The sequence below is a fragment of the Juglans regia genome, chromosome 3 (assembly GCF_001411555.2).
Source record: "Juglans regia cultivar Chandler chromosome 3, Walnut 2.0, whole genome shotgun sequence".
Lineage (NCBI taxonomy): Eukaryota > Viridiplantae > Streptophyta > Magnoliopsida > Fagales > Juglandaceae > Juglans > Juglans regia.
The window spans coordinates 32,608,595-32,631,840 of NC_049903.1; the positions used below are offsets into that span (position 1 = coordinate 32,608,595).

At 36.9% G+C, this 23,246-nt stretch overlaps 2 protein-coding genes across 2 annotated transcripts; one reads left to right on the forward strand and one right to left on the reverse strand.

The window, feature by feature from the left end:
* Positions 1 to 2,101: 2,101 nt before the first annotated feature.
* On the forward strand, positions 2,102 to 4,536 carry LOC108994951 (GDSL esterase/lipase CPRD49-like). The gene is made up of 6 exons (XM_018970392.2): positions 2,102 to 2,438; positions 2,630 to 2,707; positions 3,352 to 3,492; positions 3,783 to 3,859; positions 3,987 to 4,133; positions 4,273 to 4,536. The coding sequence occupies exons 1-6, from the start codon at positions 2,328 to 2,330 to the stop codon at positions 4,490 to 4,492; spliced, it is 774 nt and encodes a 257-aa protein (XP_018825937.1). The 5' UTR covers positions 2,102 to 2,327; the 3' UTR covers positions 4,493 to 4,536.
* A 9,135-nt stretch (positions 4,537 to 13,671) lies between these two features.
* On the reverse strand, positions 13,672 to 22,985 carry LOC108994929 (LIMR family protein At5g01460). Its single transcript, XM_018970363.2, has 14 exons — positions 22,285 to 22,985; positions 22,090 to 22,175; positions 17,688 to 17,800; positions 17,412 to 17,522; positions 16,819 to 16,917; positions 16,564 to 16,686; positions 16,220 to 16,282; positions 16,077 to 16,141; positions 15,400 to 15,509; positions 15,210 to 15,324; positions 15,039 to 15,104; positions 14,556 to 14,666; positions 14,401 to 14,467; positions 13,672 to 14,296 (listed from the first exon to the last, which is right to left on the reverse strand). The coding sequence occupies exons 1-14, from the start codon at positions 22,632 to 22,634 to the stop codon at positions 14,249 to 14,251; spliced, it is 1,527 nt and encodes a 508-aa protein (XP_018825908.1). The 5' UTR covers positions 22,635 to 22,985; the 3' UTR covers positions 13,672 to 14,248.
* Between the last annotated feature and the right edge of the window lie 261 nt (positions 22,986 to 23,246).

Consider the following 23,246-nt stretch of genomic DNA (forward strand, 5'->3'; position numbering starts at 1 on the left):
CCTACTCGCCCATTTTGTTTCACTGCGGGTCTTTGGACTCATATTTGGTGTTTGGAGGGTCAAAGGATCATCTGACCTGCGTGCCCTTTTAGTTTCCGAACACGCCTATAAGGAGGGAAATAATATCCTTTATTAATTATTCTTCACTGTAAAAAATAAAAAATAAAAAAGTAAGGAGAAAAAGGACGTTCCACGGTCCACCAAAGCTCTCTACTTGCAACAAATAAAGATGGCGGCCCAGGATGCCTGATTCACCTTCGATGCCTAAGTCAGTAATATGTAGAAAGAGTTGTCACTCAAGCCTTCTTATCATGTATATATAGGCACGGTAGATTACCGATAAGCCAGTGATAGGCTTGACTCTCTAGTTGTTCTTATCAACTTGTATCTTTGATATGATAATCATCCCGGAGATATTGGATTTATCCCAACTGTTTGTTTTGATTGTCCTACCTATCATACTTGGTGGTTACAGAATTGAGTCATATTGGTCTCTAAGACCTAGACGACTACTTCATTATGCCCTTGGTCTCGTATCAGTTGGGCCTTTATACTGACCACCCAACTAGACTAGGCCCATTTCCTACTAAGGACTCTCCAAGACTCACCTACCCAATTCAATGCATCTCCCCCCGCCTTCTACATATGAATGATGTTGAACCAAAAATTCCATAAAAACAAATGTCCTAAGCTAGGGTAAATTGGCATTTAACTTGTGAGACAAAGTAAGAAGTTGAACAAGTTAAACTTCTAGAAAGGGATGCTAGAGACACAAAAGGATCCCACAAACTGACGTGGCACAGTGCCAGTGTGCCACATTAGTCTTCTTTTTTTTTCATTATGTCCCTCCCTTCCCCTCTTCCCCCGCTCCTCTCCCCTCTTCCCGCCTTCCCCCTCCCTTTCCCAAACCCTCGAGCCCAGCGCTGCCATAACCCTTCACCGACGTCGCCCTTTATCATAGCTCAGCCATCTTCCTCGCCCCTCACCGACAAGTCCGCGATATCTCTTTCTCTCTGGGCTTTAGAACAGGTTGGGGGGACGGGGGCTAGGGATGGGGGAGTGAAAGAAAGAAAAAAAAAAAAACTTAACTGGCATGCCACTTTAGTACTGTGCCATGTCAATTTGTGAGATCTCTTTGTCTCTCTAGTATTTTTCATTGTTAAATCCACCATTTGAATTCATCTTCCATATTATAGCTGCAACAAAATAAATAGATTACCAATACCTCTTACCATAAATGTGAAATAGGCGCTAGGAATATAGTTCCTTTTCGGGGTGGAGTTGTGTAGATACCTATTCGAAAGTGTTTTACTTTCCAACTCTCATAGAAGAAAATAAAATGTCATTCTTGATAGAATTAGCATAAACAAAACAATCTCTATTTGACTAATCAATCCAAATTAATATAATAAGAAATACGTTTCACCAAATAATTTTATTTGAAAGTTTTTATAATACATACTGTCTATTTGGTATAATTTGATTTGAAAAATAAATTTTAAAATTTAAATATTACAAATTAAATTATACCATATAAATAGTTTGTGGTGTAAAGGCTTTCAAACATCCATCCTCAATGTCGCTTTCGTGAGTTTCTTTCATATCATCATTTGATAGGAACCCACTAAATAACAAGAAGAAATTCTCCTCCACTCATGGTAGGAGATCACCACAAAATCCATTAAATATTTCTTATAATCTTTATAAGTTCTTATAAAATAAAAAAATAATTATCTAAAATTTGAAATTCGATTTAATTAAAAGACTCGAGATTTAAAAAAATCAAAAATGATTTTAATCATTCTTTTAACTACTGTCTCTAATGTGATATTAAATAACAAAAAATAATATTTAAAAAAGTAAATAGCATTATACATGTTTTTAAGAAATAAGAAAAACCAAATTATTTAAAAAGTTATAATATTTTTAGGAGGCATATTAATCGTAAACCGTAAAATAGTTATTCCGGTAAACTGTATCATCATTTATTCTCTAATATTTTATTTTTAATTTTCCTATAAAATATATATTATTTTTTTTAATTTTGATTCACGTTACTGGAACAGCTGGACGTGACGATTGGTCCGTAACATACGGAATAGTCTAGTATGGTCAAACAACAACTGAACGAAGAACATTTTTTTTACTGGATTCTTGTTTTGTTCGGCTAAAACGGATCAAACGATCACGGTTGGCCAGTTTCATGAGATCAAGGTGTATACATAAACCCTCGTTTCTGTCGCCGATTTGATTGAGAAGAGCAGTATCTGTGTCCGTCCCTGTGCCTCTGCGTGTTATTCAGAGAGAGAGAGAGAGAGAGAGTCAGAATGGTTGGACCAATGAGACCGCAGTTTGTGCTGTTCGGTTCTTCCATTGTTGAATTCAGTTGCAGCAACGAAGGATGGGGTGCTGTTCTTGCCGACATATACGCTCGCAAGGTACTTCTTCATGATCTTCTTTCTAATCCCTCTGTTTTTTTTCCCCAATTTCTTTCTGGGATTATGGAATAGAGCCAGAAACCTTAATATGAAATCCTAGCGCAGAGATTGTAGCCCAATAAATTGTTCTGTTAACCCTGTTCAATCTCTTGTTGGCATAACTGTTGATTATGGTCTTCCTATGGGTATAGGCAGACATATTGCTGCGAGGATACGCTGGCTGGACTTCGAGGCATGCTTTACGGATTTTGGATCAAGTTTTTCCACTGGTATTGTTTAATTTTCTGTCACATCTTAATCACACCACGACTAATAATTTTCTTGCAAACAGACTATTCATATAGCAGATTCCTTACCTATAAGATTGTGGATTGACATTGTCAGTCTTATTTGCTCCTAAAAAGTGCAAATGCTATCACCCAATTGACGTAGCTTGATCCGTAAAAAGAATTACAAAAATTATGTTACAAACCAAAGGCTATTCATGTAAAATAAATCTGAAGAACCAGGTCAAGTTTTGTCAATTTCTTGTCTTGTGTGCAATGAAGTTCTGGTCCAAAAAATGAACCCTGTTATTTGGATGAGAGACCAAGGTGAGTCCAAGAAATGGTGAATTTTAGCCTTTAAACTATTATTCAAACAAAATTGGTGTACAATGTGATCGATTGTTTGTCTGTTTCATCGTCCAAAAAATGAACTTTGTTATTTGGATGAGAGACCAAGGTGAGTCCAAGAAATGGTGCATTTTAGCCTTAACCATTATTCTAACAAAATTGGTGTGCAATGTGATCGATTGTTTGTCGTTTCATCTTTTTCATGTTGTCATGTAAGTGGCGGCATTGTTACTTGAAAAATGTAGATTTCATGCCTCAGTTTTTGCTTAATGCTTATCTTCTGTGGTTTTTAAATCCAGGATGCCGCTCTACAACCTTCATTGGTTATAGTCTACTTTGGTGGTAACGATTCGATGCACCCTCACCCATCTGGCTTTGGCACTCATGTACCACTTCCTGAATATATTGAAAATATGAGGAAGATAGCGACGCATCTGAAGGTAGGTAATCTTTCAGCCTAGAGTTTGGCACTTCTTCTTTTCGACTCCTAGAGTTAGCATTTTTGAATGTGTATAAAATGCATGATTTAATTTGAGAAATAGGTCCTCCATGTCTTTCCCACTGATTTTCCATCTCTTCTGCTGAAAAGGTGGTAGCCTGCACAGGTTAAAATAAGCAGGTAAGATAGTATCATTATAAACTACAACAACTTATGGTGTAGAAACCTTGGCACTCATCTCAAGCAGTGGTTAATTAATTTGGTGCATAACACTGATCTTTTTGTTTCCAGAAACTGTCAGAGAAGACTCGCATTATCTTTCTCAGTGCTCCTCCTGTCTGTAAGGAAAAAATCAGCGAAATATATAGGTGCTTATAGCGATAATCTTGTATTGTGTGTTAGTTTCATGTAAACACTTTCAGTTTTAATAGCATATTGTAGGCTGGAAACAAATTTTTTTTTTCTAATGGCATATACTTAATTGGAACGTACTAGTGATACATTAGCAGAGCTGCGAACAATTGAGTCTTGCCGAATATATTCAGAAGCCTGTTTGGCACTGTGCCGAGAGATGGATGTGAAAGGTATTGATCTCTGGACTGCACTTCAGAAAAAGGACGATTGGGAAACTGATTGCCTTACGTAAGTTTGCTTACATGTGTCATAGATTGAGTTTTTTTTATTTATTTTTAGTGCAATGCCTATCAGTTATTAAACCCCAATACTAAAAAAAATGCTTATTGAAATCTACTGAAAGCCAGTCCTGAATATCCCTCTGCAGGGATGGCATACATTTATCAGCTGAGGGGAGCAAGATAGTTGTGGAAGAGATACTGAATGTCCTTAGAGAGGCCGACTGGGAACCAAGTCTACACTGGAAGTCAATTCCAACTGAATTTGAACAGGTTTTATCCATTCCTCAACTGAGTCCTGATTTCAAGACCGTGGTTAGTATCTTTAAGGCTAGCTATTGCAGATACAGTCAATGGGATAGGTTCTAATATGTATTATTCCAAATTTTTTTTTCCTGTCAAATATTTGGCAGCAATTTGAAACTTTGAGGTTGATGATGTTGAAATTAGAATTATAGGGAATAAATTGACGGCAACCTTGAGTTCAAATTATGAAAATACATATCTAGCCAAAAATAATTCCCATAAATGTTTGTAATTTCTACTTCTTGTTCTATTTGGTTCATGTATAAGTAAACCTGTCTCTCTTTTTTCAACCTGTTTTTGTTGTGCAAAATGGAAAATTGTTCTTTAACCCTTGACACCACCAAAGAAACAATAAGTGATGGTAAATGCTAAAAGGATAACTTCTTGGAGGTGTCAATTTATTCCTTTGGGAATTTATAGGATTTTAAAACGAAATCAAAGGTTTATCTAATTATGTCCTAATATATTTGAATCCCCAATAAAAAAAGGAAAAAAAAAATTTGTTCATTCCCCTTATGTTTTGACCAATCACCTACTCGAGATTAAATACTTTTTAAAAAAATAATAATAATCTCATATACTAATACCATCTGTGGATTAGGTCCATCAAGTAAGAATTGTATCTATTCTTCCTTCTAACTGCCATCTTTAAATGTTTGCGTTTTAGTGATCAATGGACTTGAATCTATCAATGCATCCCTACTCACGCCTACTCTATAATGGTCAATGGAATACCCCATAGTTCATTAAACCATCCAGAGGTCTACGCCAAGGCCACCCCTTATATTTTCTCCTCTTCATCTTAGGTTCCGAAGCTCTTTCCAGACTTCTCTTACAAGAGGAACAACAAGGTAACCTATGAGGAGTCGAAATCTACGTAGATGGACACCGATCACCTCCTTTTCACTGATGATCCGATTCTCTTTAGCCATGCAACCGAGCGTGAAGCTAACACAATAGCCAACACTTTTGCACCTTATGAGACATGGTTAGGCAAACTATTAACAGAGGGAAACCCAGAATTAACTTCAGTAAAACACACAAATCCCTCTCGCGCAATCGCAATCTCTAATCCGCTTACTTTAAAACAACCTAATGAGATGGGATGACCACCAGATAGACAGCAATTCGGTTGTTCAAAGAGACCGATTCACACACCCAGGACCACTCCTCCAAACATAATGGACAAAGCTTCAATCTGCTAACATTTATGAAAGGCATAAGCTTCTCCTATGAAAGATGCATGGAAGATGTTGATCACCAGAGTGAGGACAGTGCATACCATACACAATTATAGGGGAGATGATGTTGTATTGTGCCCTCTATGCAAAGTCGCCAACAAAACATTCGAGCACCTTTTGTTGGATTGCCAGTATGCCAAGGCCCAAGATCCTATGGCAGGAGTCCTAATGGCCTCTCAACTTTCAACCCCTCGAATGTCATATTGAATTGGATCATGAGTATTCTTAATCCTCATCTTTCTCTTAACATTCCTCCCGAAGAAACTCAATCTTTTCTCCTTTGTACGATAACTGTGGACATGAATGGCTTATTTGCAACAATGTTTATTATGGGCTAGCTGAACGATGTCAAAATGAATATTGACATTTTGACAAACATTCCAGGTCGGAAACAAGAGTGATAGAAACTTCCACCCCAAAATTAGCACAAAATGAATTTTGACGTAGTAGTTAGGAGCATCTTCCTCATGGCAGCAGCCACATGCCATGATGCTAAAGGCACTCCCCTCTCTGCATGGGCATCCAAATAGGAGAGAGATGAACCATATGTGGGTGAAGCACAATCAGCCTTGCTAGTAGTCAAGAAAGCTTGAGCATCGTGGTTGAGTAACTTCTTAATAGAGGGCGACTCTCTTAGGTCCCATTTGGAACTTGAGTTTAGTCTAATTTTAAGTTAAGTCTAACAACTAAACACCCAACTCTTAAATTACTAAATTCATCTCAACTCAAAACTTATTTACACGTGGGACTTATAACTTTTTTCAACTCAACACCTCTCTATACGCAAGACTCTAACCTTTTTCAACTTCCTATAAATACATCTAAATTCATCTTAACATCCAAACACATAAACTCATCTTAGGTGGGCCTTGTTGACATTTCTTGAGTGATTCTTTCCAAGTTAGTGTACCTCTATTAATGCTCAAAGATTATTTCCTTTCTTCATTTCTTTCATTTGTTGTTAGTTGTACAAAATAGACTAGAATCTCTATAATTATTTAGGTAGTTACTGCTTTCCTAAATTAGTCTATCATGATCCTTAACTTCAGGATCTTACCATGTACAGTGGCTATTTATGCCAACATTGAGAAGAGCAATACAAGTTTTTCAAGGAAATCTTATTTCTAACTTGGTATCAGAGCTAGGTTTCGATCACCGCTGAACTCTCATATTTTTTTTTCTCTTTTGCACCATGTCAAATGACAAAACTGAATCAACACCAATTATTCATGTTCAATCCGAAAACTCTGGTTTCACAACCAGCATCATTCTTACTGAAGTTAACTATGATGTATGGTCCCAAATCATAGAGATGCAAATTGCAGGACGTGAGAAGCTTGAATATATTTTGGGCAAAACACCACTTCCACTGGATACTGATGCTTCCTATGCAAAGTGGTATGCTGAAAATCAAAAGGTCAAGGGGTGGTTGCTAACCTTTATGTCGCCAGATATTATGAAGCGCTATATTCAACTACGTACCGCATATGAAATCTGGAGCGCTCTTGCCAAAGCTTTCTATGATGGATCAGATGAATCACAACTTTTTGCACTAAATCATAGAGCTTTCTCTACCAAACCGACTGGTCGCCCTCTATCAATCTATTATGGTGATCTTGTGGAAATTTTTCAAGAATTGGATCATCGTGATAAGATTGTAATGAAAGATCCTGATGATGTTATTGCCTATAGAAAATCAGTTGAAAGACTGCGTGTACACATTTTTTTGAATGGATTGGATGCAGAATTTGAACAAGTCCAAGGAGAGATTCTTAGGAAGGACCCGATACTGGATCTTGAAGAAGCCTATGCTTACGTACATCGTGACTCTGTTTGCAGAACCACACTAAATGGTGAAGTTGATCGTGTTGAGTCATCTGCAATGGTGGCATATCGAGCTAAGCCTAAACTAGATCGATCAACGGGTCCTACCACTAATCCAAATTAGTCATCGGGATCTCAGAATCGTAGCTATGAGATTGGAACAACAAAATCAGAACGCATTTGTACTCATTGTGGTGGAACTGGGCATACTAAGTCACGATGTTATGAACTTATTGGGTATCCAGAATGGTGGGATTCTGGAAAGGCACCCCGCAAATGGAACTCTAAACCAAATCATCATGCCTCAATTGCAGTCGCAGAACCTTCCACCACCAACACTCCTGAGGATGCCTCAGCTTTAATTGCTACATCTAGTAAGGTTCTTCATACTTCCGCTCCTAGTAGTAGTAGTGAATGGATAATTGATTCTGGGGCTACTGATCACATGACCTTTGACAATCATCATATTCAATCTATGAAACCATCTGAACAACATATAGTATCCACAGCAAACAGTACTCCCTCTCCTGTTATTGGAGAAGGTTCTATCACACTCACTGAAAATCTGAGTCTCAATTTTGTAGTATTTGTTCCAACCCTCAATCATAATTTATTGTCAGTTGCTCAAATAACTCTCACTCTGCATTGTATTGTGATTTTTTGGCCTAACCTCTGTGTTTTTAAGGACATCTGAACTCAGAAGACAATTGGTTATGGCACTAGAAGGGGAAAGCTCTATTACCTAGATTTAATGTCGGCAAGTTCTCATCAGTTAGCTTAAGCTTTCTTAGTGAATAAATCTGCAGATTCTGAAATTTGGTTGTGGCATAGATGTTTGAGTCACGCATCCTTTGGATATTTAAAGAAATTGTTTCCAAAACTCTTTACTCAATCATTTGTTTCAGAATTTAAGTGTGATGTGTGTGAATTGGCTATAAGCCACCGTGTTCCATTTCCCATAAGTATGAATAAAAGTCCAGCACCTTCTATGATTATTCACTCTGATGTCTGGGGTCCAGCAAATACCCTATTTCTTAGTGATAAACGGTGGTTTGTTTCTTTTATTGATGATCACACATGTATGACTTGGATTTGCTTAATGAAATCAAAATAGTTCATTGTTCAAACAATTTCATAAAATGATAGACACTCAGTATCAATCTAAAATACAAGTCCTCCGCAATGACAATGGTAGAGAATTTGTTAATCAAGATTTGGAACAATATCTAGATGATCACGACATTACTCATCAAAATACTTGTCCTTACACCCCTCAGCAAAATGGGGTTGCAGAGCGAAAGAACCACCACATTCTTGAAATTGTTCGTGCTTTCCCGTTTGAAGCTCATATGTCGACTAGTTACTGGGGTGAAGCCGTCACAGCTGCAGCTTATCTTATCAACCGAATTCCCACGAGTGCATTACAATTTCAGACCCCCTTGAGTGTTCTTCATGAAGCTGTGAGTTCCCCTACTGTGTCGAATCTGTCACCTAGAGTTTTTGGGTGTGTAGCCTTTGTTTATCTTCATAAATCATTAAGAAATTAGAATCTCGAGCTCTTAAGTGTGTTTTTGTTGGTTATGCTCAACATCAGAAAGGTTATTGCTGCTATCATCCTCCCTCTCGCAAACTGTATGTCACTCTTGATGTTGTATTTCACGAGGACAACATGTATTATTCTACTCCCGAGTCTTCAATTCAGGTGAGCAATAGAATTTTTTCAAGGAAATCTTATTTCTGACTAGCCTCATAAACTCATTCAATTATCTCAACTCATTACTATTCATAAAGAGCTCAACTCCTCTCAACATCCAAACAGGGTCTTAATGTTATCACATCTATCAATTACAACCATCTAACAGCATACTAAGCGCTGGTTTGGATTCAGAGATGAGATGATATAGTTTTAGATGAAAGATGAAAGTTGAAAAAAATATTATTATTGTTTTGAGATTTGAAAAAGTTGAATTTTTTAATTATATTTTGTCTGAAAATTTGAGAAAATTGTAATGATTAGATGAGATGAAACACTTTTCGAATCCAAACAGAACCAAATAATTATCCCAACATAAAACGCATTGTAGCCAATCTCAGCTGCACATGCTCAGTTCAAAAGCTCACAGAAGTGGCGAATTTTGTCATGCACAACCTCGCCAGTTGAGCCACTTCTGGAGATATTCCCATTTCGAGTCTCCCCTGGCATGTCTACACCACTCCTTGACTTTTTGACCCACCCACCCTAATTCTATTGTACTCTTGTTCTTTTAATTTTTTTTAGAAATTTTAAAATTAAACATATGGTTTAAAAACAACCTAACATCGAGGGCCACTAAGGCATTCACAACCTAGAAACTCCACCAACCCATAATTTATGCAATTACTATATGGGTGGCAATATGTGACATGACCCGTTAACCCAACACGAACATGACACGATAAAAGCAGATTAGGATTTAGCCTTAACTGGTTCAGGTCAAAACGGGTTGACCCGTTAAGACATGATTGCTTAATGGGTCACTAACGGGTTAACCCATTATAACCCGTTAAGAAAATTAAATTTACATTTATACCCTTGACCTAAAATTCAAAAGAAGTCTAAACCTGTTATCTAACCCATGCCGCCCCCTCACTTTTCTAACTTTTTCAGTTTTCTAACTTTTCTTTTTCTCACGCCGCGCCCCCCTTCTTCGTCTTCAACCCATGGCCCCGCAACGACTCCCTCTCCCCTCAGTTCTCATCTCACGCTGCCCCCCCACGCCACCCCTCATCAGTTCTAACTCTTAAGTCTTAAGTTTCTAACTTCTCACGCCGCCCCCCTCTTCGACTTCAACCTAGTACCCTATCGCCCATGGCTCCGCCACGCTCACGACGCCACTCTTGGCCTCTTCAACTCGCTCGTCGCCCACGCAGACTCAGGGCCCGTCGCCCATCCAGTTCTCTTCACGCCGTCCGTCACCCACACAGACTCAGAGTCACGAACTCACGCCACCCATCGCCCACACTTATTGCCCACGCCGCGTCGCCCACTGTAAGTCAATCCAGTCGAGATTTCTACTCTACCTTTACCTTGTGTTTGGTTGCTGTGAAAAAAGAAAAAAAGATGGGATCCTAATACGATTTCTTCTCTGGTTGTGTAAATTAGTTTGTTTGTGGTAGAGTACCCTAATCATTTGGATTTATAAATCGGTGGCTAGTCTTTGATTCTGAATGTGTAAATTTGATTCTGGTAAATTAGTTTGCATGTGTTAGATACTTAGATCCCTCCATTTATTTCTTTTTGTCTTTTTATCTTTATAAATTATAACAGATTTTTACTTCTACTCTAAACCTGAGTATTTCTGGTTCAAATCTGTTGGACTACAACTTTCTCCTAAAATTTTATTTTTTTTTTATTTTACTATTTTTGTTGTTGTTGGTCATATAGTCCTTCTTCTCCAATTATTTTTTTCTGCAAAAAAATTAACAGGTCTTCATAGATTGTGTGAAGAGTTGTAGACAGTTGACTATAGATTTGAGAAATTTTTGCTTCAAATCTGTTGTATTGTATATTTTGAATTTTTTTTTTTTCAGATCTATTTTTTTGTTTATATTCTGAACGTGGCAGATGTAGACATTTCATTTAGATCAATGTACTTTAGCTTCAGATGCGCCTTTTTTTGTTGCTTATCTTTATAAACTCTTACATATGTAGACATTTTATTGTAGATTTGAGAAATTTTTATTCACATGTGTTATTGTATAAAGTTTGATTCTTTTCTATTTTTGTTATTGTGCAGATCACAATTTAAATTGGACGAGTTAACCGACAATGTAATGGAGTTGGAGAACAACAAGGGCAAGGAGAACGCTTCACTTTATTCTTCAAGTTCTAAATTTTTTTAAATCTGTGTTTTTATTATATTTGGGATTATAACATTAATATATTTACAATGTATGTTTTGTTTATTATATTTGGGATGTAATTTTAATATTTTATAACAATGTGTGTGGATCATATTTGTTTTTATTGTAATTTTAGACTTGTAGTTAATTTTTTTATAGATATTATTTATATTTATATAAAATTAATCAGATCAAATGTGTCGTGTCGTATCGTGTATGTTCAACCCATTAACGTAAACGGATTGAAACGGGTCGTGTCATGTCATATCATGTCAATTTATTTTGTATTCACTAACGGGTCATAATAGGTAGTGTCGTGTCAACCCGTTATCTTATCATGTCATGTTAGGGTTTGAAATTTTGACACGAAATCCTTAACGGTATTCATGTTGACCTATTAAATGTAATGTATATGTCTTGACACGATATGAACATGACCCGTTAATACGATATGACACCCCTAAATTACCATTCTAGAGCAAATCCTATTTTGGCATATATTAGTTCGAAGACTGTCCAACCGATATCAAAAGATGCTCTAAGAGCATCTTCATTGGATTAATCAAATGCCACTTATGCTCTTAATTTAGCTAAGGTCATCATAAATTGAACTACATTGAATTAGCCAAGCTCAACTCATTCAGCCCATGAGCTACAGTAAAATCGAAGTCAGGGACAAATATGACTTAATATTGTCGCATGGTCATAATTTTATATTAATTTTATATGATTGTATAGATTGTTAGAATGTAAAAATGAAAAAAAAAAAAAATGATTGTCGGAGATTGTTGGAGATTATAAAAATGAAAATAAAAAAGTATTCAAAAATTTTTTAAAAATGCATTAAAATAGATTAAAAAATAAAAATAAAATTTGTGTTTTATTATTATAGAAAGTCAAATGATTAATCTAATGTGGAGTTCTAATGACTAATCATTGCTAATCCAACAATGATGCTCTTATGTTCTAGGAAATTAGTAGGAATCTATCCAACAGATGTTATTTGTACAAGGAAGGAACGCTGAACTTCACGGACGACGGCAAAGATAAAAACTCATTTATCAAATAAAAATAAAAACAAAAGCAAATCTTATTAAGAAATATAATCTCTGGTTTAAAATCATTAAATATTTTTCTTTCCATCCAAACGTCCTTTAAACCATTAAAAAGAGTTCAATCAAATTTTTTTAATCTTCATAATTTGTCTAGATTTTATCATAAAAACAAAACTAACTTGTTTTAATGAGTAAAAATAGCTTTCAAAACACCCAATACAAATTACATTTAAATAAACTTTTTATCCAAACATACTTGTTCATTTGACCTCTACTCTCACAAAATTTACTACAAAACTTATTCTAAAAATCTTTACCTAGGCAATTTTTCATTCTAAGTTCTAACTATTTTACCTTTCACAAAACCAAATTAAAAAAAAAAAAAAAATCTAAAAATTTGAGAACTTTTCAGACTCGTGAGTTCAAGGCGAGGAGGGTAAAGAGATCCACGTGACCCAATCCCACATAGCGGAGAACCCAATTCCGTTTGAGCATTGCTATTCATAAGCCCATACACCACACACTAAATTTTTTTTATTTTTTTAAAATTTTTTTAAGGTTTTTTTTGGTTTTATTATTCTTAAAATAATTGAATTATTCTACTCATAATACATATACCACATATTTGGTAAGAGAATAAAATTAAAGAAATCATAAAAAGGATGGTATGTGATGTATGAGGCTTAGGAATAGAATTTTTCATTCCGTTTTCCCTCCAATCAGTGAGTAAACTCCCGGGACTGAAATCCAATAGAGGCAACACCCCATCCCCCACAACCTTTATTTTTTATTTTTTGTTTATTAAGGAAAATGCTGGCATTATGTACACGTTCAATTTCTCCCCCGCCCTAAGGCACACAGTTCGTGTTAATAGATCGACAAATGGACCCTAGCGATAAAAGTCAGGAACCAAAGCATATCAGTTTTTATCAAACTTTAAAGAGTAACGTGGGCAAATACTGTACAGTCACATTAAAATATAGTAAAATTTACTATTAAATTTTTTTTTCATGTCCCATATTTATTCTCATATTTATTCATATTTTTCAAAGTGATTAAACAACGCTTACACATTCACCACTGCAACTATCATTTCTCAACTTATAATAATGGAAGCTTTCCAAAAAACAAAACTAAATGAAGGAGACTAATTTAGTATCTAAAATACGAAACGAAAAGGTAAAACCGTACGAGTAAGCATTGTCAAAAACCACAAATCTGCTCATAAAAACACTGAAAATGAATATTTAAATAAATAAAAAAATCGGAGGATCAGAAAATCAACTTTGGCATGGTACCTAGAAATAAGATAATACAGTAGAGCACAACTCCTAGGTCACGGACTCGAGGGTCCAATGCAAGAGAAGATAAACAGACCGATACCCACGTTGGAAGACAATAAACAGAAAAATATGCGCGGAAAAGGGGTGGCTAATACGACTTTTAAAGCTTAATGGCTATATTACATCAAGGGAAGTTCTCAAACCTAGTTCCCACAGGTGCAAAATATTCTCACTTGCATGCCCAAGCCAATGTATGACACAAGTTAAACAAAGGAATAATACATACAAAAGGGGGGGAACAAAGAAGAAAACAATAACAATATCAGCAGCACTCACCATGCCGCTCTTGCTGCAGTAACCCAATTCAACTCGGATGATATCTGCCTACTTCACTGACCTTTCAAATCTGACCTTTCAGCATAGAACAGCAATAGGCCATACAAATCCAACATGAAATCACTCCAAAAGAGAGAATAAAATTTAAGACTCCTGATGCCGACAGGTGGGTGCAAGCTCTTCTAGGCAAAACACACATTAAGTAGAAAGTTGGAACCTGCCACTGGGTTTTCTTCTTCTCCATCCCTAAAATTTTGAAGGAAACGTGTAAGATTCTCTCAAGTTCAGGCAAGGAATTACACATGCTTTCATGAACAATGAAATCAAAAGGTTCAGCACAGGAAGCTTACAAAGGCAGCATAATACACAAAGGTCAATCCCGCAAGAGCAACAAATGCAATTTGGAAGACATTGTATCTGCAATGCAACAATTAGCATTCCAAACGAAACAGTAGCATGCATGCTAAATCTGAATTATCAGTGCATAAACACCATTATAACTCACTTGTACAAATATTTAATTCCACGAAGTGATTCCAACGTGTGGCCAAAGATTTCTTGTGCTGCAGTTGCTTGAGCATAGTATGCAAATGCAGTGGAGCAGAACTGAATCACACTGAAATAGGATAAACCAAAATTAAACTGATTTTCCATGTAATGGTGCTAACATGACTGCTTATGGCCATTTTAGATGATTAATTATTTCTTCAAAGATGCTTCTCACCATGGCAACTCGATTCATAGGAAAAGGATGGATAGCTTAACTTAAAAGATAAAGGATCTTTAAGAAAATGCAGATTTAGCACTGTTGTACAGTTAAAAGCAAAGCAAGACATTTAACAGTTTTGTGGAAAAATGATTCATAAGACCAGCTTTAAATAAAATTCCTAGCTCAAAACAATCATCACCTGCTCCTACATTAGAACTAATTAGTAAGAGTTCTACTTTAAACGTGCAAGTAAGAAATGAAACTATTGGAGATACTAACCTGATGGAGCAAAGAAGAATAAGACCAACATTAAACAGAAAAGAGTTCATAAGTGTGGCTCCCCACCTGTGAACAGATTAATTATATTAATGAGCAAACATTGAAATGACAGCATACAGTGACAGGCAAATAAAAAAAAAACCAAAATGCTAATTCTACAAAATCCATTACTTCATGGGGTGGATCGTAATGAAAACTAATCTCAGACCAAGCATCATTGCCCCCGCAATAACGGCAAGGAGAAGGTAAAAGCAGAAGAATGCAAATGCTGCAGTACCCAGAAGACCTAATGAAGTAGCAGAGAATGAATATTAGAACAAAATGTAAAAGGAGAATGGTATTTACAAAATTCCAAATTTACCCCAGATATCGTCCAGCTTGATGAAAACCTCATTCAGAAAAGCAGAAAGAGGAGGGTTAATCAACAGATATATGACAATATGTGCAACCCAAGCCACTGAAACAATCAACCTGATACACAAGCAATGAGAATCCTTAGGAAGACTAGGACTTGTCATCGTCCAAATCATAATACTGAATGTGCATCAAAAACTAATGCATGATAGTACCAAAATAAGTAAATAAAGAATAAGCATCTATATCAAATCAGTAAAAACATCTAAAATCCACTACAGATATATGACAATATGTGCAACCCAAGCCACTGAAACAATCAACCAGATACACAAGCAATGAGAATCCTTAGGAAGACTAGAGTTGTCATCGTCCAAATCATAATACTGAATGTGTCAAAAAATAATGCATGGTAGTACCAAAATAAGTAAATAAAGAATAAGCATCTATATCAAATCAGAAAAAACATCTAAAATCCACTTCATCTAAATTGAGGCCATAAAACCAAAGATCACATGAACAGTTATATAAACATTGCGCAAAACATGAAAGGTAGCTAGTTCATAATTACATGCAAAAAGCAGTGACATAATGTTTTCCCCTAAATACAATCAGCAGTTCCTCAAGTAGAAAAGAAACCATGGTATTTATCCAAATAAAAAAACATCTAATATGAATACTTACCCTAAAATTCCAAGCACAAGTTTAGCCAAGTACCCAAGAACAGTCAACGCCCAAGAAGTCTCAGCCTGAATAGAAGCAAACCATAAGTTACTAACAGGAAGAGGAAATCAAAAGCAAAAGGTCGCATAATTAATAACCATTACCTTTTCTCCTTGAGGATACATCTCTTCAAGGAGCTTCACATCTTCTTCCAACTGGAGCAACTCCTGCAGATTTCCAAGCACAATATATATATGTATAACAGTTCCCAAAGGAGTAAAGAAATCCATCCAAAGTTTAGTGAAAGTTTGTTTGCCCCACCACAACTAGAACAACATGAAAATTTGTTATTTTTATACGTAACTAGAGCAACATGCATAAGCATCATAAATAAAGTCTGAGGATTCTCAAGATATTCAAGCATGATATGTGGTATTGGGTGCATATATATGAACCTGATGCCAAGTGCGAAAACTAAATTTAATAAATGCCAAAGGTTTAGATCTACCTTTCCTACTGCCTTGACATTTTTACGCCACTTTCGGCCCTTAGAACCACTTCTTTCTTCTTGCTGTAGGGAGTCAGCTGCTTTCTTCAATTCTCTCGCTTTTTTACCTAATTCAGTGGCTTCCTACTCATATATCAACAGGAACTATTTATGAGCAATCCCAATGTTGAATCATTATGGCAGCACTCGACAAACCAAAAATAAATAAAGAATAGGCACGTCAATTTTTCTATATGAGACACTATCAAGAAGCACCTTGATATACTGCGAGCGAGTGATAACAGCCTTTGGGCGCTTGATGAATGAAAATATAAGTCCCAACGGCAGACAAGCAATACCAACACCACCAAATATCTGAATATAACAAGAGGAATAGTGAATGTTAACTATTGGTAAGAATAGAAAAGATAGAAAATGAAATGATCTTACTTTGAAACAAGCTGAATTTGATCAAATGCAACATTTTGTTCATGGGGACCATAAATAAGGTGACAAAACTTGCAGAAACAGCATCAGATCCTTATTGAGATACTTGCATGTGAGTAAACATCACAACTCACCACTCAGCTAATCACAGTGTATTCAGTGTCAACTTTTTTTTTTTTTTACAAGTATCAATTCATGGGTTTCAAAGAAAAATGTAATCCAGTAACATTGGAGCACATCTCCAAGGACTGAAAAAAGGAGAAATCTCAAACAGAAAGGACTTCGATTTGCTTTAAGCAGTGTCAACTTTTAAAACTACATCCATGACTAACTACAAGAAAATGCTTCAACGTATAGGGAAGAGTTCAAAATATTCAAGAATGAACCTTTTCTTGATAAGTGATTTTCAAGAAGGAACTTACAGCGAAAAGTACAGATCCAACAATGGTAGCAAGGGCGACAACATATTCTGGAAAGGTAGTGCGCATAGTCCAAGTTTTCTCCGAAGAAGCACTTGCAGTATACGCAGAGCACTATAAAGAGTGAAACAATAAAAGAACAAAAAATGCACCAGAATGAGAAAGAGAGTAATGCCGTATGCTAGCGTCAAAAGCTTCAAAAGAACCATCAGAAAAATTAGTATCTCAAAAGAATAGAACTGATCAAATAAATAGGAAACTGGTCAGAGGAAGCAGTACCTGGTGTGTGCCTCCAATACACTGTTGACTACTAGAGAATTCCCACGTAGTAGGGAAGGAAGTTGTGGAAGAAGAAAGGTGCATAACAGTGAAGTCCACCTTTCCAATCAGTCCTGCATAGTATACAATACAATTGGCAGTTAGATGGGGTTCAGAGATATCCACACAGACCTTGTGTGTGTGTGTGTGAGAGAGAGAGAGAGAAAGGGGAGGGGAGGGGGGAAACAAACTACTCTTGCAAATCAACAAAAGAAGTAATTATGTGAGAACCTAGAATCAGACAAAGCTATGTTGCCAAAATTTTATATCATCCAAGAAAACATCCCAAGAAGGGGAGAGAGTGAATACAAGCTGAGGATGATAAATTTTGTAAACAAAAAAACTCCATTTAAACTAACATACAATATTTCCAAGAAATCATTCATCAATGCCTTGCACATATAACCTTATAGGCAAATCTTGTTTACAAAGAGAATATATTATAAGATGCTAAATTAAATTTCCTGATCATGTCAATGGAATGTTCAGTAGTTACAGAAAGAATTCTAAAAGAACAATAATCTCTGGTTTAAAATTGGATCCATCACTACAGTTACCGTTAATATTTTTTTTATAAGTAGTTACCGTTAATTTCTAAGCTCAACATTAGTTAATAGTCAGATCTATCTTACAAAGACTAGCTCATCTGTGATAAAATATGTATGGAGTAATAAACAATCTATTTTGCTAGAATTGTGGAGACATGCTCCTAAATATATATGAACCCAACACTCAAACTCGATTTAAATTCTTTTCTTTTAAAAGTAAGAATCAAGTTTTCTTGAAGTACAACCTGAGTCATCTTTCCAGAGAGCTCCACACCCAAGGAGAGACCCCAAAGAGAAACCATCACATCGGGAGGGAGGATCAAGATCCTCCCTTTCCTCCCCGAAATTGTACTTTTTCCCCTGGTTCTTCTCCTTCCTTTTCTCCTACCATTTTCCTCCCCATCTTCCTAGTTTTCTTCAAGTTTTCTTCAGGTCTTAGAGGCTAGATCTATCGCATTCCACCCACCAAAACTCGGCACACGCCGTACAGATGGAGTTACCGTCATCAGATCTTCCAAAAATTGTCGGTACCACCACCCACTGTTTTCAATTTCGTACCATACCGGCCACTGGGCCGGTACAGGTACCCCATACGTTTCGTACCGGCCCAAATACCAGTTGGTACCGGTCGTACCGGATTCATTTTCAGCCTGTACCGGCCAATAGTTCGGCCTTCCATTTTTTTCTTTTTTTCATTTTTTCAAACTACAAGCTTATTTTTTGACCCCCAATTCAGACAAGACTATTTATAATTTATATATATATATGTATTTATATATAACTTATTCATATATAGACTATTATTTTAGAATATAATTTATATATTTATATATATAATTTATTCATATATCGACTATCCTGAAATGGTACATGAAACGGTACCGGTACCAAAATATTTTGTTCCAGTGTCTTGATCGGTACAGCTTCTGGTACAGTATTCAAAACATTGCCATCACCACCAGCGCGTGTGGCTGCCACAAGCCACCCTCCCCGTGCGATTTTTCAACCTCTTTCAATCTGTTTTCCAAAGCTAATATCATCCTTTTGGACTGGCTTTCTCCCCCTCCTCTCCTGGTTTAGTGTTTTATTTATTTGTATGCTAGTTTTTTTGTTTATGTTTTTGTCTAATTTCATGGTTGTAGGAAGCTATATCCGTTTCGTTTTGTGAACAACCAGCAAGCATGCACTCCACCATGCCCCTCCACTGCGGCAGCCTTGTGCCGCCAGTTCCAGCAATTTGTTCACGCCTCCAAGGCTCCATGTCTCACTCATTACCCTTTTCTATGAGATTGGATGCTTTTAGCTGGGGTGCGGGTGCTGAGATTTCCAGTGACCACTTCAACAGATGCCATTTCAATACTCATCCTATTGTTGTAGGATCTTCCTTCAGCATTTCAAGGGGTCCTCTCTCTAAACTGCGAGTCGAGAAATATGGGACCGGAACCATTAAGTTTTATTTTGCTTTTGTTTTTCTAATTCAAGCGTTGTTACCTTTGTTTTGGGGTGTTTTGTTGGGGTCCCCCACCCCCCCTCCTATTGTACTTCTAATTTTCATTAATAGATTATGCTAAAAAAAAAAATCAAATTTTATTGAATCATAGAAAGAGGCGTAGCCCCAATATACCCCCAGTACCCAAGCACTATACAAAAGAAAACGACTAGTTAGGAGAAATGATGGATACAAGAAACTCATGAAAACTAACTCCATTAAAATCTAAAGTTGTAGCCCAAATAAACAGAGTATTAAAAAGACTTCTAAGTTCTTCAAAACTCTTTTCATTCCTCTCCCTCCAAATGCACCACATAAGGCATATAGGTACCGTCTTCCAAATTGCTACAATTAGGGATTACCATAAATACCTCTCCAACTAGCTAGAAGATCAACCACCCTCCCAGGCATTACCCATGCGAGTCCAACTCTACTAAAGAACTCATCCCATAGAACCCTAGCAACCTCACAATGAAAATGCAAATGAACCATTCATTCACCACTCTTTTTACAAATGCAACACTGATTGGCTAAATTAATTTTCATTACCTTGTGGGTTTCCTCGTTTCATTCAAATACCTATTTCCCTAGATGTGCCACTCTTTATGTATATAAGTTTTTTAATGCTTCGCAAACAACAAAGAAAGAATTATCATACTTCATTATGTCTTGCCGAAATTGACACACTAACTATATAAATAATCCAAGAAAAATTCTACTCATCATCCTCACACACCATACATAATTTTTAAATTTTATCTTTTTTTCTTACTAAATGTGTGGTGTATGGATGATTAGTAGAAGAATTCAATTAGTTTAGGAAGAATAAAACCAAAATAAATTAAAATAAATATGGCGTATGGTATGTGGGGACGATGAGTAGCAAAACCCATAATTCAAGCAATGGCTCACAATAGCTTGCTCTCCATCAAAAAGGATATGCACAACCATAGATAGACCTCCATAATCGTAGGCATGCCTCTGAGCCTACATTAACATCTTATAGCTTATAAATTTTATGACATGAGAAAAGCAAGGAAACATTTGATAATGATAAGCAATTGGAGTTGTATGTGTAAGGACAGGGAAGACGCATGGAAGGCCCAAGACACATACGGGCCCATACTCCAAAAAGAGTAGTCAATAGAACAATTAGAGCCCGATGGAATCATTATAAAGAGCAAGAATTACTCCCCTCCCAAGCAATTTGAAGATCCCGTTCACCACCTATACTCATTCAATACGGAGTATCACAATCTTCCCCCCTTAATCTCGACGTCCTCGTTGGGCTGTTCCATCATAGGTGGCACGGCTCAATTGGCAACCTTCTAGTTGAGATTGACGAGTACAATTAGAGCCCATTGGAATCATTACAAAGAGCAAAAAATTCTCCCTCTCAAGTAATGTAGGATTTCATTTGCCACCTATAGTTATTTAGTATGGGATATCAAATATAGACCATCTCACTGTGAGGTAGCCCAGGCTCTCTGGAATGACTTATTTGGTAGAGCAGGGCTAGTTTGGATCATGCCAAGAAGTTAGTAGACTTTCTTGCATCTTAGAGACGCTTAAACAGCTGCCCACAAGTTGTAGCAATACGGAGGATGGCTTCTATATTTTTACGATGGTGCATTTCGAAGGAACGAAATGACAAAAATTATGAAGATCACAAGAGGACCATGGATGAAATCATGTAATTTGCTTTCACACTTTATTCCTTTGGGCTCATGTGGGAGATTTTAATGGACTTGATGTCCATGATTTCCTTGTATAGGTTTCTAACTCTAGCTAAGTGTTTCTCTTGTATATGACCCATGTACTTGAGCTATGCCTTGCAAATGAACAACAGCCATTACAAATTATTACTCAGTCTAGAAGGCCACTATGTTGAACTAAAGCCATGTAATATCTAGGACTTATACTCGAATATCCGACATTCTATTTCCATGATCCCTGACTCAGAGTCCTGGTTCTGAAAGCTTAAGGAGTTGCTACTTTTAACTATACACCAATTTATCACAGTTTTCAACCCGACCTTTTTCAAGTAAAACAACGTACATGCACAAAGATAATGCAAAAGGAAACTAGAACCAACATAGAGAGGAATACAATCATGGTACTAGAGCTGAAAAGCAGCCGAAGTTAGAAGCATAGAGGAGAACAGAACAATAGAAATGACTAAAACAAAAAATAAATATATAAATAATTTCACACCCCCGCGAAGCAACAAATCAGAAATAAGCATGAACCATCAAATTCCACAAAAATACATTCATACGTGATGAGTGTAGCTCAAAACAACAATCAGCTTTTGTTTAGAACTAACCGTATAAAATGCCAAGCACCAGACCACACACGATAGCCGTCGTCACCACCCACAGCAGCGCGCTTTTGATCCTCTTACCGACACTCCTGCACACATATACCAGTGCCGAAACCATAAAAGACAAAATAATAATTAATCAAATTCGCTTTTAGAAAAGTTAATAATATTAACGTTTGACATCTCAGAGGTACCCACTTTTCCTGGTCCCCTTCGTAGTAGAACATGGCGAAGGGGATAACAAAGAATACGAGCACGGCGTCGAGAATATAGACAGCGAGCCACAAATCCTTCATTGGCAGGGTTAGATTACACGCGCCATTGTATATCGCGTGCCTACACGCCTGCCGGTTAGCCACGTCGGCCGGTAGCATCAGTATAGAAATGGCGGCGACGGAAAGACCCAAAACGACGACGAATTTGGGGAAATAGGCCTGGTTGGCGTCGTCAGGGTGCTGGTAATTGACGAGGAGGTAGACATTGAAGATGAAGACGAGGATGCACACGACTATGGCGACGATCACAAGAGCGAGATTGAAATCGCCCATCGTTCAGAGCTCCCGAACCGAACCCAATCGAAATCGACGAGACCGAGAGGGATAGATCGAGAGATTAGGGCTTTCTTTTGCAAAATGGAGCTTCGTAGATCTGGCTTCTTTTCTTTTTTTGGAATTAGTAGAGCGAGAGCGAGAGAGGGAAGGAAGGGGTTGGGCTCCGGTGAGGTCGTTACTTGAGGGAGGACGAATAGGGTGGGTTTGAAGTGTGAGTCTGAAATTACGGTATTATCATCGGGAAAATCGTTTAATTGCGAGGAGGTGTCAAGGCAGCACTGAGCTGGTTTGGGTTTAATTGAAAAAACGGGCAATATTTTGCTTCGGCCTGCTATACACAAAAGAAACAGCCTGTCAAAGCGAGACGACTCGTATATAAGTAGTTCTTTTGGTTTTCAACACTCTGACAGAACGGCATCGTAAGCTCCGCGACGAAGGGAGCGTGACTGTCGCAATTGTCGACAAGATGGACATGGAAAAACAACTATTACCGTCGAGAAAAAGAACACAAAAACAAACCTGACATAAATATTTGATGCAACATTTGAAATTGGACGGGATTTTGGACGGAACAATAAAGATATGAAATTAAAAAAATTAAAAAAAAAT